The following is a 13,713-nucleotide window of genomic DNA, read 5'->3' as shown; positions in this document are numbered from 1 at the left end:
CCTTTGGGTTTCAACGTCAGAGAATCTCCTCATCCATCCTTGCGCTCCTTATTTCTATTTTTCCTACTTTTAGATGTCATTTGTCAAGTCAAAAATTGGCAACCATTACACGTGTCAGCTCCACATCAATGACCATTTCAAAATAAGCCGCCTCTTGTCCTGGAGACACGGGGCGTGGACGAGTGAATATAAAGTAAAGTTGTCACACCTCTTCACGCACTCCCACCCACGAAGGCAACGCTACACATAAAATAAGTCTAAACTCTAAATTATACAAGTCCACTCTATTATATTTTTAATAAAAGCAGTTAGTATTATTAAAAAAATAATTAAAATTATAATAAGAGTTTATAATTATTATCGTAAATTAAATATATAATTTATATTTTTTTAATAACATTGAAATTAGTCATTTAAGATCATATAAGGACTATACATGAAAAATGTTAAAAACTCAATCAAAAGACTCGAACAAAAATAAATACGAATAAATCTGATTGCATCCACAAAAGAGAATTAAGCTATTGAAAGATCACCGAGAACTGTAAATTAGAGCCGAGCTCCGTGAGAAACTATCCATAAATGTAGAATCACACATCCAAATTCAATTCAAATGTTCATATTAAAAAAAATCAACAAGATTTCAATTAAGCATCATCTTGATTAGTCGTTGCATTGTCAAATCCAACCATGATAAAATATAAATAAAATAACGGATAAATAACCGGGGGAAAAAAAGAGAAAACGTAGCACAAAAAAATAGATAAACGTACAATACATGTATAATTATTCTTATTAAAAATAAAAGAAAAAAAAAGAGAATCGAAAGTCGATAACCAACATCAAAATTAATCTCACGCCAACTAAATAAAATCAACGAAAAAATTGACGTAATCTATAAAAAGAAACGATACAAACTCAAATAAGAAAAAAAAGAAGAGATAAAGGGTATAGCAGCTAGGATTTTTTTAGATTAGTGTATACGCCTTTTGGTTTTTATTATAACATCACGTAACACTAAGCCCACTTTATTATTAGTAAAGTTACAAATGAGTTATTTAATTCAAATAAATTATAAAGTAAAGTCATCAAGTGGTCTATGTGATAAAATTAAATGTTATTTTTTTTAAAAGTTTTGAATTCAAATAATTATGTCTGTAATGTATGTGTATGTTATTAATTGATTAAAAAATTATAAACATATATTACATTATAATTACCATATGCTATTAAAAAAATTGTAAACATATATTACATTGTAATTATCACATACTATTAAAAATTAATTAAATAGTTTGATTGAAACTCTATAAATGGACTGTTTAATTATTCAATTTAGTTAATTAAATGATTTAATTGGAATTCTATAAATCCTAATATTTTTAATGAGTAAAATATTTTACGTCAAACAACCGTGTAATAACTTGTTTGTAATAATTAATTAATTGAATAACTCATTTATAACTTTTTGAAATTAGATGAGTTATTTATAATCGTATTAATAATAGAATGACTAATGATGTAATTTATGAAAATAGAAATAACCGGTAGACTAAAGGCTAAAAGTACACCTCTCCACTTAAGGTGTTTCCACAGAGCATTGGTATTTTAATTTCTCAACTGCCTCATCTTGATATCTCAAGCCTTGTGTATGTTCGATGGAAGGGTCTAGATGCAAGTCATACAGGGATGGAGAGACGCAGCAGAAGATTGGAGGAGGAGGTCCAAGCAACATGCAAGACCTCAAATGTCACAGTGCCAATTACGCCGCCAACTCGGTTCGACCAAATCAGATCAATAAGATGAAGAAAAGCAAAAGCTCTTCTTCTTCAAAAACATGGACATTCAATCATCCCGAGCTGCAGAGGAAGAAGAGGGTTGCTGCTTACAAGGCTTATGCGGCTCAAGGCAAGATGAGCAAGAGTTTTATGTGGCTCAAAAACACTTTCCTCTATGCCCGGAGGTGATTCTCTCTCTCTCTTCTGAAAATTTCGTAAGCTTTTACAAAATATAATACAGTTCGTTCGTTCAATTATGGATGATGCAACTACACAATTACTCTCCATGTTAACCTACCAATTCCAAGGTGACTGTGCTTTTGTATCTTGCAGTTCCAGTAAGATTTTTTTAAAATACAAGCACATAGATTTAAATTTTATGCAGTAAATCAGTAGAACACAAAAAGTTGTACCAGCAGAATTGTCAAACATTAAAGGTTCTACCATAAGAATTGTGAACTTTTAAAATATTCAATATTAATCATTAAACAAACAAAAAGTAAGTGCATGAAATATTATCGATAAAACCTCACATACCTACTTATTGACGCATTCAACTTTAACAACTTAGAGCTCAATACTGATAACCTATTCCGATGAAATAGATATGAACACCAATCTGAAAATCACAAGCTTTCCTAAGCTGTAATGGAATTAAGATTTTTTAAAAGTACTCGGGAGATATTAATGTAAACTAGTTGTATTATCCTGTTGATTAGGTCTCAAAGCCCAAACTTATGATGCAAGGTATGAGTCGAGGACTGTAGAATACCAATATATATATATATATATATATATATATGCACTCAAAGTCAAGTCGATGAACAAGACAAGATCAGAACACAAGGGATATTGACGGTTCAAACCCCTTTTTTTCTTTTTACGTCAACAGTTTAACATTGTACATTATACAGAGAAACCCTAAACTATTATGGATGTCTATTATACATGCCAAAGGCCTTTGTATAATGAATGGGACTTATAGCCTATAAAATGATAGGCAAATGAATAACAATAATAATTTTAAAAGATGAACAGTAAAGTGCCTGAAAAAAAAGACCCTAAAAATCTCCAAAAAGGTATGAGCAAAGCTATGATGGGCGATTTGGACTATGCACTATGCAGTTCCGAAGATGTATGCTTTCTTTGCAGCTTCCCTGTTAATTGTCTGATCTTTGCATCTACACGTGCTGTGAACCCGATCTTGGTTTCCTGTCTTGCCTTTGATCGCTCCCGAGACCACATGTGTTGATCCTCAACGTCTTTCTTGTAGAACTTGATCTCTTGGATGATATGATGATCCATTGGGTTGAAACATCTTTGGAAAGATATATGAGCCATGTATGGGAGATTGCAGGCAACAGTTACTAAAAGGGCAGCCAACCAATAGATGGGTGCCGGAGCGAGAGCTTCCACTAGAATTCGATAGCCATTACCAGAGATAGTGGGAGATACCATGCCGTAAACAAGGAGAAACAAATACCAAGCTGAAATGCTGCCCCATATCAAGAAGTGTTGAATCCATGTGAAGTGGCTCATTGTGAGTGCAATCTGGCAATTAAGAGCCCAAATGATGCATGTAAACATTGTTGTTCCCAAAACGGACATATCAGCCGTCTGGCCTCCAGCACGGAAAGCTTGATCATAAAAGATGATAATATTGAGGAAGAAAATGATTAGGGAGGAATATAGACCATTGCCCATCCACCCGAGTATCCTATACCAGTCGAAAAACAAATTTCTAGGTCCTTGTTGATATAATGCTGGAAACTGCAACAGAAGTAGGCAAAACATTATAAAGTCGCCAGCAACGGTGATGAATTGCTAATAAAGAATCCTCTGCAGACTAACCTGTAAGCAGACCTCGGAAGAAACATCTTGCTCAAACACTCCTAATGATATCACAGGCAATGAGGTAAGAACAACATTGAATAATAACATGTACCAGTCATCATATACTGATTGTCCGGAAAAGCCTGTGAATGCCTCAAAGTAGAAAAGCGTGAGGCCGAATGCTATGTTTTTGTAGAAGGAATAGCAAACCTGAATAAAAAATACCAAGTCAAATTGGAACAAAAATAGAAGATGATAAAAAAATGTACAACAAAATGAACATTTTAGTCAATCTGTTGATATTACCATCTGTGCAATCCTCTTATAACACCAGTGTCCATGGACAACAAGAAGTCTTTCCAAGAAACGAAATTGGGCAATGGAGAAGTCACTGGCCATTACAGCCTGCAAAAGGGAACCATTTATAGGATATTCACAAAACTCAGCAAAGGGTCAAATGAGCAAATTCCCATTTAAAGCCCATTTCCAATGAGATAATCTCTCCTCTAAATTCATAAATAAGGAACATCCCTAATGTAAAACTATATAAAAGATTCATTTGCTACTATCAGTACAGTAATATATTGAAACAGCAGAAGTGTGTGTTAACAACCTGCATGCCTTCCACACCACTGATGCCGACTCCAATGTCAGCTTCTTGAATCATTCCGACATCATTTGCACCATCACCAATTGCTAAGGTGGTTTTCCCAATTCCTTCTTTCACTAATCTTGTCACCTGATACAAAAAAAAGTACTAAATAAATAGAATATCACACAATTTGATCCTTTGAAAACTTAGAAAAGCCTAGGAGGAAATGAAAGGAAACGAAACAGAGATCTTACAAGTGCCTTCTGCTTGGGAGACACACGACAGCATATGACAGATGCACACTCAACTGCTAACCCTAGGAATTGCTGTTTCATATCATCTTCCAAGGCATATGCAAGGGTCTTTCCATCTATGATCAATGCAAATGCAGCATGTGGATCTTTTTCTAGTTTGATCATTTGTGAAGCATTGGCGATTTGCAACAATATGTTATCCTTGATCACCTGATCAGAAACAAAAAGCAACTATGCATCAAATGAAATCAAATACCTTAGGGGAAAAAAGTTCCAGTCCTCTTTCACAAAGAAATACATACATTTTTGGCTTCCAAACTAATTGATGTAATACATATCTGCTTCATGCCTTGCCTTAGAAGACTGCAAGCAAATCTGCATGAAGAAAAAGAAACTTTCAATAAATTACTTTCATGAACAACTTTCCACTGAGAAAGCCAATTTCAGGTTCCCTAAAGAGGTGAAAAGGAGAGCCTAATATTAAATGCCAAGAGATAGACCCTATATTTATAGCAGTTTCCATCTTGTCCCCTGTCAAGACCCAGATCTTCAGACCAGCTTGTGCAAGTTTATCAATACATTGGGGTACCTGAAATCAAGAGAAGTAAAAACAGGTTGATGTAACCAATAGAAGTTTCTTAGAGAAAGCAAGCAAGCAAGGTAACACATGCCCCCTTCTGCAATTTGTCTTCCACAGCAGTAGCACCAATGAGAATCAAATCCCTTTCCATCATATCTGCTAACTTTTCAAGCAATGTCTCTATCAGTCCCAATAGAAGTTTTTGCTTTCTGAAATTCATTGTTCCAAGTAGAATACTCAGACTCCTCGAGCTTTCTATAAGCCAGAGCCAACGTACGCAATCCAGCTTCACCGTACTCATTTAAATGCTTACTGGTATCTTCCTTATACAACCTTCCATTCTTTGATAACCGATCAAAAATAATGCTGCAACAAAAGGGGGAACAATATATAAGTCAAAAAACAAACCACCAGACCGTTGAATGAACTGGTTGGAGTATGCTACCTTACCCTGTAAATCAGTTAATACCTTGAAGAGGTTAAAAGGATATAGAGACTAACCTGTCGGCACCTTTACAAAGGAGAAGAATCTGCCCGTCTTCATCCCTTACAATTACTGTCATCCGCTTTCTTTTGCTAGTAAATTCCAACATATTTAGAATTTTGAACTCCCTAAGATGCCAAGAAGACCATTAAGATGCTAAAACAATAGCAATTCAGGATAATTAGCAGGGAGCATAAACATTGGGGATTAGCATCCTCACCTTTCAATTGCTTCTCCAGAATAAGAATATTTTTCATGGACAAACACACTTGATTGAGTTCTTTTGAAAAACTCAAAACCAAATTCTCTTGCTGCAACTAGAAAGGCTCCTTCATCAGGTGATTCTGCTTCATAAGTACAACTGCCAGTCTCTTCATTCAGCTCAGGAATAGCAGTGTGACAAACTGCTAATATTCGGAAAAATAACATAATGATGTCTGCACTAGGCTCTTTCAACCAGTTCCCTTTCATGATCCGGCAGTCCTCAAAGCTAAACCCTTTTATGGGTGATTTACGATCCTTTTCATCTTTCAAAGCAACAATAGTTTCAAGTTCAATTTCTTGATGCTTGCCTTTTTGCCTGGAACCGGCTGATCTTTCAGCACCCCGATCCTCAAGGTCATTAGCCATCTGCAGCAGCCAGTTCAACTTCACTAGAGCACACACCATACGCGATACCAGCAATAGAACATTTGAGAAAATCCATCTGATTGCAGGTCAAAGTGCCTGTTTTATCAGACAGGATCGTATCAACCTGGCCCAACTCCTCATTTAAATTTGATGTCCGAGCTTGAGCGGGATTCCCAGTTTCTTCGTCATACATTTGTATGTCTTGATTGATAAAGGATGCTTGCAAAACCTTCACCACCTCAATCGATACATAAAGTGAAATAGGTATTAAATAGCCATAAAGTATGAGAGCAGTCACCAGATGGGAAACCCCCGATACTCCAGGCTTATTGGGATTATAATAATCATCAGTATTCTTGGGTTGCAGATACCACCAGTCTGGCATGTAGTACTTTGTTCTCACAGCAAAGGCAATAGAACTGATCAAAGAGATCACTAGAAGGAGGCTGAAAAGAACATATATATAATCCATTTTCCTTTCTATTCTGCTCCTCTTTGAAGGAGACTTTGTGGCATTCTGCATCACTTTGCTATCATGGCCAGTGAAAATCACAATACCGTAGACAAAAGATGCATTACGCAGCTTCGAATCTCGAAGGAGAATTTGGCTGGGGTCAAGAGCAAAAACTTGACGATCATATTCAAAATTACCAATAAAGGTGTAAAGGTTTGGGTTGGGATCTTCACATTTAATTGTTCCTGTGAATTTCTTGAAAGCCTCATACTCATCCAAAGGCAAGGTTACCTCCAAAGCTCGCTTTACCTTCAAGTTTGTCTCACCATCTAAATTCATAGTCTCTACATAGCAAATTCCGTCCTCATAGCTCGATGACAAGAGTAATAAATCAGCTGGAAAAAACTGATCCTTCTCCACTTTCACCACATCACCAACCCGAACCTTCTGCCATGACTTATTTCCAAAAATACCTCCCCCTTATGAACTTTTACTTTCCGACTATTAACCTTCATATCTTGCATAAACCTGCGCCAATCCTCCAAAGCTTCCTTGGCCATGCTAAGCCCTACAACAATGTCAAGGGAGCAATCATGCTCACAGGAGTAAATGGCGAAAGAGGAGTAATCGAAAGAATTGCAGCTCCAAGAAAGTACAAATTGGCAACTCGATGGAATTGTTCATACAAAGCCTTTGGTAAGAAAGTGATGAAATTGTACTTCGTGGTCGATATGTAATTCGATCGATATTTAAAAGGTTTTTTTCTTGTGCATATGAGGTTGGTTGCAGTGCACAACTCTTGAGTATCCCTTCCCGTCGATAGAATGCGGCCCTTCATCAGTAGCACTTGGCTTATAACATGAGAACGTATAGAGATGACTCCACCTGAGCCTTGCTCTTCTCCTACCCAGAGCCATCTCTCGGAATCAAACTTTAAAGAAAACAAGCGCACAACCGTCAAATAAAGAGAATTCCAAGATCTAGCCTCCACTGGTGGATTTTAACGCAGAAGCTCACTCACAATTTTCCTTGCTTTATGAACTGATTCACAAGAAAAAATATGGAAATCAAACATGAGTACACAACTAATATTTACAAATTGTAGCTTAAACAATTTAAGTTACGTAAAAAATCCAATTATAAAAAGTATAAGCATTCTGAATTTTTTTTGCCATAATTAAATTGCATTCAATATTCTACATCACACAGATTTGAAATTCTTATGAGCTGCAATAGTTTAGAGAAAAAAGAGGAATTGAGAAAAGCTGAGAACAAATCTACATTGGTGGAAGCTAAAAACTTGGGGGAGGCTAAAATAACCCCTAATGTCGATTCAAAACGAAAACAACAAGTCCCGAATTCAACATAAAATATTAAATTTGGCAGATGAGAAAAAAAAATTTCAAATCCAGTTCTCTACTTTTCACTTAAAATATCCAATCAAACAGCTAACCATAATGTGAAAAACAAAGGAGACAATGCCCCAGTTAAACTTTGAAAGCAGGTGAACAGATCATTGATATTGAGTCAAAAGAGAAAACCCAGATGGTCCAAGTTTCGTAAAACTTTAGCAAAGCAAGAATTTCAAGGGGAAAAGGAAACTCAAGGATAAAAGGGAAGTCCAGAATACTATTAAATAATAAAATAGGTACCTTGAATCTGGAGGCCGGATCATCTTCAAGACCAACTCCAAATTGTAACAAATTTTAAAAAAAAGGCATTGGCAAAAATCATTTAAAATATTAGAAAATGCGATTTGTAGATCAAGCAATTGAATGAGAAACGCAGAGTGAGAGTTTATTTGAAAAAAGAAATTGATTAAGGGAGATAATCTAGAGAGAGATAAAAGCCAGGGTTTTAGGCTTAGGCCAAACATTCTCTCTCTCTCTGAATCACTGACAGTAATCCCACCTTTAAACTCAATAATTACCTCTCAGTCATCTTCTATCCTAATATTATAGATTTAACCCACTTTCTTATACAGTAAAAATAAAATATAGATAGTCAGTCACATTTTCGCGAGGTTCTATCCGATATGACGTCATGTAAGAAAAAGAACGGATGACAATCCATTCCTTCGCTGAACCCTGACACGTATGAAAAATGCAAATTGTGATCCGCTTCTTTCCTTCAATTCTCTAACAGTCTGTCTCCCACATTAATTATCACTCGTCTTCTGCCTCGCTTCTCCTATAATATACTTCACACAACCCTCAAACCATACACAAATCTAAATTATCTCATTCTTCCTATTATCGATATTTATTAAGAAAGTAAAATTTTTTATTATTATAATTATTTAATTATATTACTTTTTTAAGTTATAAAAATAGAAGATGAGTTGTTACGCTTAGATGAAAATCATATCTTAAGACATTTTATTGATGCATTAACATCTTTAAATTGTGTTGTTATTTTAATTATTGTGAATATTTTATTATTTAATTTTTAGTATTTTATATTTTAGTTTGTATATTATTTATTAAATTAGGAGAGAGACCGTATTAAATCTATTCATCGTAACGTTAAGTTAGAGATATCTACTTGTGTCTGATCGTATTTAGTCGAGGCTGGATTTAGTTACGTAGTAAATATGAAGGGCATTGTAACATTGACACCGACCTTATTTCTGCACTGGTTGAGAGAGGATACCAGAGACATTCATTTCATCTTCGTGTGGAAACTGCACTATTACTTAATGAGAAAGAGATGAACATTTTTTTTCTATTGTGTCATAGGTTTTTACAATGCACACACATTTTTTTTTCTTTGAACGTCTCCTGAATATTCATCACAATGAATTCGAGTGGATTTGGATGACTGAACTCCCTTAATAAGGACAAATCTGGTACAATCGGAAACCAAATCTGAACCTCATCAAGGTATTCTCATTACATATGGGGGAACTCAAATTCATATACCTTAAATATTTTTTAAAGTCGGTATATGGGATCCACAAAGCGGTTATAGTCTTGACGGGTATGAGCAAGTTGCTATGACATGGAAGCATCAATACTTTAGAGCTTGAAAAACCCATAATCTGGTCATATTGCTCTGAATTAGGGGGAACTCGAATTCATATACCTTAAATATTTTTAAAGTCGATATATGGGATCCACAAAGCGGTTATAGTCTTGACGGGTATGAGAGCAAGTTGCTATGACATGGAAGCATCAATACTTTAGAGCTTGAATCTCTTTAAAAGGTTGTAATATATTTGTGACACGAAGTAATTCATGGGTTCTAGATAATATTGTTACAAATATTTATTTGATGTAATATTTTTTTGTAGACCTGCAACTATCTTGAGTGATAGAAATAATCGTTTACATCTAAGTATGAGCTTGTCCATAGAGCTTGGCAAAAAGCGCTCCGAAACAAAATAGTCGTTTTAACCAAAGTCGTTACTGGTAAATTGTGTGCACCCTTTAAGGTCAAATTAATAGTCTCAGCCAAATTGGTTGTCATGTGTCCATATCAATATATCATCATATGCATTGTCCACATTTCTTTGTTGATGAGACTAATGAATTGTAATTGTTTGTTCTTTCCTCGTAAATCTTGAAGCATTGACTCAAACGTTTTAGGTAATAGTTTGTAACCTTAGCGTCAAATGTAGAACTTACTGTTATATTTCCATAAAAAATAAAAATGATTGAGAAATAAAATTAGGTATTTTGACATACTCATGCACACAAGTAATTGGCGCTTATCATTCTTCTTGAACTTTCCATGACAATTGGTATCAATGTGTCAGATACAATACCGATGTTGGACATAGGGTGGTTGTCACATTGGACCCAAATAATCCATTGTTGCTTTAATCCTAGCTCCGCGATCTGAAATTACATAGATTTTTCCTCTTATGACAACATGTAAGCGTAAGTTTATGAGGAAAAAAAACTCAAGAATATGTATCTTCTCCTTTAACAAGGGCAAAATCAACTGGAAGAATGTTGCGATTATCATCTGGACAATTGTCAACAATTTGTTTGTATTTTCCATATAAGAATGTCCCATCAATTTAGACCACGAGCTTACAGTATTTCACATCATTAATGCACTGTGGGTAAATACAAAAAAGCTGATAGAATTAGAATCGATCGCGAATCACTTGATCATTGTGGTGAGAATAAGCATGTAATTTTGGTGTGGTGATGTTTGCATTTATAGGGGTTGTTATTTATAGGGGAGGGGAAACATTTAAAACTTGAGTTTTCAAGCTCGGGTAATAATGAAGTACCAATAATTCAACATGCATAATGGAAGGCGCGGATCGTGTCAGAGGTTTAGCGAAGGCGTGGATAGCGATCCACGTCTTTCCTTACGTGTCGACAGCTCGGACAGAACCCTGTGAAGGCGTGACTGATGTTTCACGCTTTATTACCACCTTATCAGAAAGGATGTTAGATCGGTAATATTAGGGATGATAACTAATAAGTAATTATTAGATCTAAATGGTGATATTTTGGTAAAAACATCGTTTCTTTAAATAAATAAATACTATTAAAACACTTTTTTTTTGCTTTTAAACTTCTTTGGTTTTTTTTTTCCAAGTAATGACATGGCAGTGCTCTGTACATTTTTATATGACTTAAATGTTTCGTTGGTCCTTAAATTATACCATTTGTATCAAATATCATTTAAAGTATTTTTGAAACGTTTTACCCTTTAATTATAAATTTTTATGACATTTACGTGTCAATTTCGTTAAAAATTAATTATCAATCAAAACACATCATATTATTTTATAGTTTTTATTTTTTATTTAAATAAATAAAAATCAGATAAAAAATAAAATAAACAATATCCCTAAAATACCTATTTTCACCCACCTCCACTGCGAAACCCCTTCCCTTTCCCTGTCACCCTCTTTTTCTATTTTCACCGTACCCCAATCTCTGCCCCCTGCCATCTTTATCCATTTTCCTTTTTGTTTTTTCAGTTCAATCAAAGGCAGTGAAAACCGACGCTCCAATTCCACATCTCCACGATGTTCCATGAGAGACCAAAATGAAGATCCTCCTTTTATTGGTTTAACATCTTTATAATCCGAAAGGGAAAATTGAGAAATCTGTTGGGTTTTCAAAGATTAGTGAAAACCCATGAAGGAATCGGAGTTAAGCACTGAGTCAATCCAACAGAATCTGATTAAACCGATAAGCAATCTGTGTTTCTCAGTTTGTGTGTTTTTGGTGCTGATATTTACGGTTATTGCCATCACTTATCAACCCCCAGATCCATGGCTGGAATCAGCTCCGGCGTTAACCAAACTCTTCACTCAAACTGAGAATTCCACTTTCAAAAACGATGACTCCATCCTTAAAACCGGTGAGGATTTGCGTAATGTGGCAACTCCCGCTGCACTCGATCCCATAACCGAAACCGTGATCGAGAAGTCCGAAGAGAAAATCTCGAATTTGAGCCTGAAATCGGATTGTGAGGAGGATGTCGGGGCTCTGAATTGTTCAGATCCACGCATTTTGCTCACGGTTGAGAACTGAATAAAATTTATTTTTTAGTCACTGGAATTTTATATATTATAAAATTATAATTAAATTTATTAGATTGATATAAAATGATCATTTCATTTTATAAAATAATAATAAATTTTAATATTAAAGATTTTTTTTGCAATAATTTGATAAATTTAATTATTATTTTGTAATAATTTGATAATCTAAATTATTTTTTAACAATTTAACAATTTCTAAATTTTAATTCTAAAAAGTATTATGATTAATTTAATATTTATTTATTTATTTTAATTTTTATTATTTAATAATTTTTGTGCTATCTAATTTGATTGATTTGAGTAAACATAAAATAAAATTTGAATTGAACTTCGTAAGTAAGATTTTAGGCAATTAGCAGATTTACCTTGACTTCATAATTACTAGGAGCTCAACATTAAATAATTAAGTGTATTGCTCAAAAATTAAGTTAATTTTTGTACGAAAATAAAGGAATCGTTGTTATTCTTAGAGGTCACGGGCTTAAGCATCAGTGATAAAGGTTGATAATATTTGTAACAAATACTAATTTGTAAATTGAAATCACCTTAGTTTAATTAAAAAAATAAGTTAATTTTTAAATGAAACCAATGTTTGATTTTTAGCAGTTTGTTAAAACTATACTTCGGACGCTTGAAGTGGTTAAATTACCGTAATTTTTGTTAACCACACCCTTCAAATTTTGTTGTATAGTGTGTTAAGACATCATAAATTACTGGTAAGAAAATATAATTATTTGGTAGTAGTTATAAAATATTCAAATATTTAGTATATATCATTTAATTTATTAATTATTCTATTAATATATTTTTCGTTACCGGATGAAAATTAAATCATTAAGTTTTGTTAGTCGGAATAAACTATTTTTAATGAAAAAGAAATTATAATTATTTTATTACAAAATAAAATAAAATAAATATTTTAATAAAACAATCATGATAAATAAATAAGTAAATCACGATAAAATAAAAGATTTAAAAAATGTAGTACAACACGGTGTAGTGATATCTAATATAATTGGGGTCTAATTTTGGTAGATGGACAAATCATAAGCGTGTTTGCAATCTGTTTCCTTAAGACAAAATAGATAATAGAAATATTTATTTAGTGACCGGTCAAATGTGAAACATTGGGAAAATAATATTAAATTGAATTTTGAAAATCCCTTCCACCAATAATTCACAAGTCAGACGGCTGTGATTGGTGAAGGCACGACTGTTGAGTAGGAGAATTTATATACAACATAGAATAAATTATTTGATGGATTTGATTCATCATAGTGTTTATAGTCCTTTACAAATTTTAAAATTATTTTAAAATAACTATTTACTTGTTAATTATATATAATTAAATAAATATTATTAATTAAAATTATAAATAACAGGATGGGTAAAATTCATCTAATAATTTTTGAAGAGAGATGGGGAGAGGGTACGACGTGGGACGCCGCAACAAGATCCCCTCGATGATTCGTTTTCTTAATCAGTCGTCTTAAATGCAGGCTACAGCCTGCTTGAGAAAAATATATGCTATCATGTATAAATAAATGAATCATTGGGCAAACTATCTATTTACTCACCAACATATTACTTTAT

The 13,713-nt window shown here is 33.8% G+C and overlaps 2 protein-coding genes across 2 annotated transcripts; one reads left to right on the top strand and one right to left on the bottom strand.

The window, feature by feature from the left end:
• The first annotated feature begins 1,658 nt into the window (after positions 1–1,658).
• Positions 1,659–1,967, top strand: LOC120131869. The gene has a single exon (XM_039148749.1). The coding sequence runs from the start codon at positions 1,659–1,661 to the stop codon at positions 1,965–1,967; it is 309 nt and encodes a 102-aa protein (XP_039004680.1).
• Positions 1,968–2,602: 635 nt separating this feature from the next.
• LOC120131611 (probable phospholipid-transporting ATPase 4) lies at positions 2,603–7,631 on the bottom strand. The gene is given in 15 exon segments (XM_039148566.1): positions 2,603–3,548; positions 3,630–3,821; positions 3,918–4,016; positions 4,225–4,350; positions 4,458–4,667; positions 4,760–4,832; positions 4,958–5,046; positions 5,129–5,213; positions 5,215–5,403; positions 5,539–5,649; positions 5,742–6,155; positions 6,157–7,081; positions 7,084–7,185; positions 7,188–7,368; positions 7,370–7,631. Coding segments are annotated over 15 exon segments (3,609 nt in total). The 5' UTR covers positions 7,523–7,631; the 3' UTR covers positions 2,603–2,888.
• Between the last annotated feature and the right edge of the window lie 6,082 nt (positions 7,632–13,713).

The sequence above is a fragment of the Hibiscus syriacus genome, unplaced genomic scaffold (genome assembly GCF_006381635.1).
Source record: "Hibiscus syriacus cultivar Baekdansim isolate YM2019G1 unplaced genomic scaffold, ASM638163v2 tig00110556_pilon, whole genome shotgun sequence".
Lineage (NCBI taxonomy): Eukaryota > Viridiplantae > Streptophyta > Magnoliopsida > Malvales > Malvaceae > Hibiscus > Hibiscus syriacus.
This window is presented reverse-complemented; position numbering and strand designations above follow the sequence as displayed.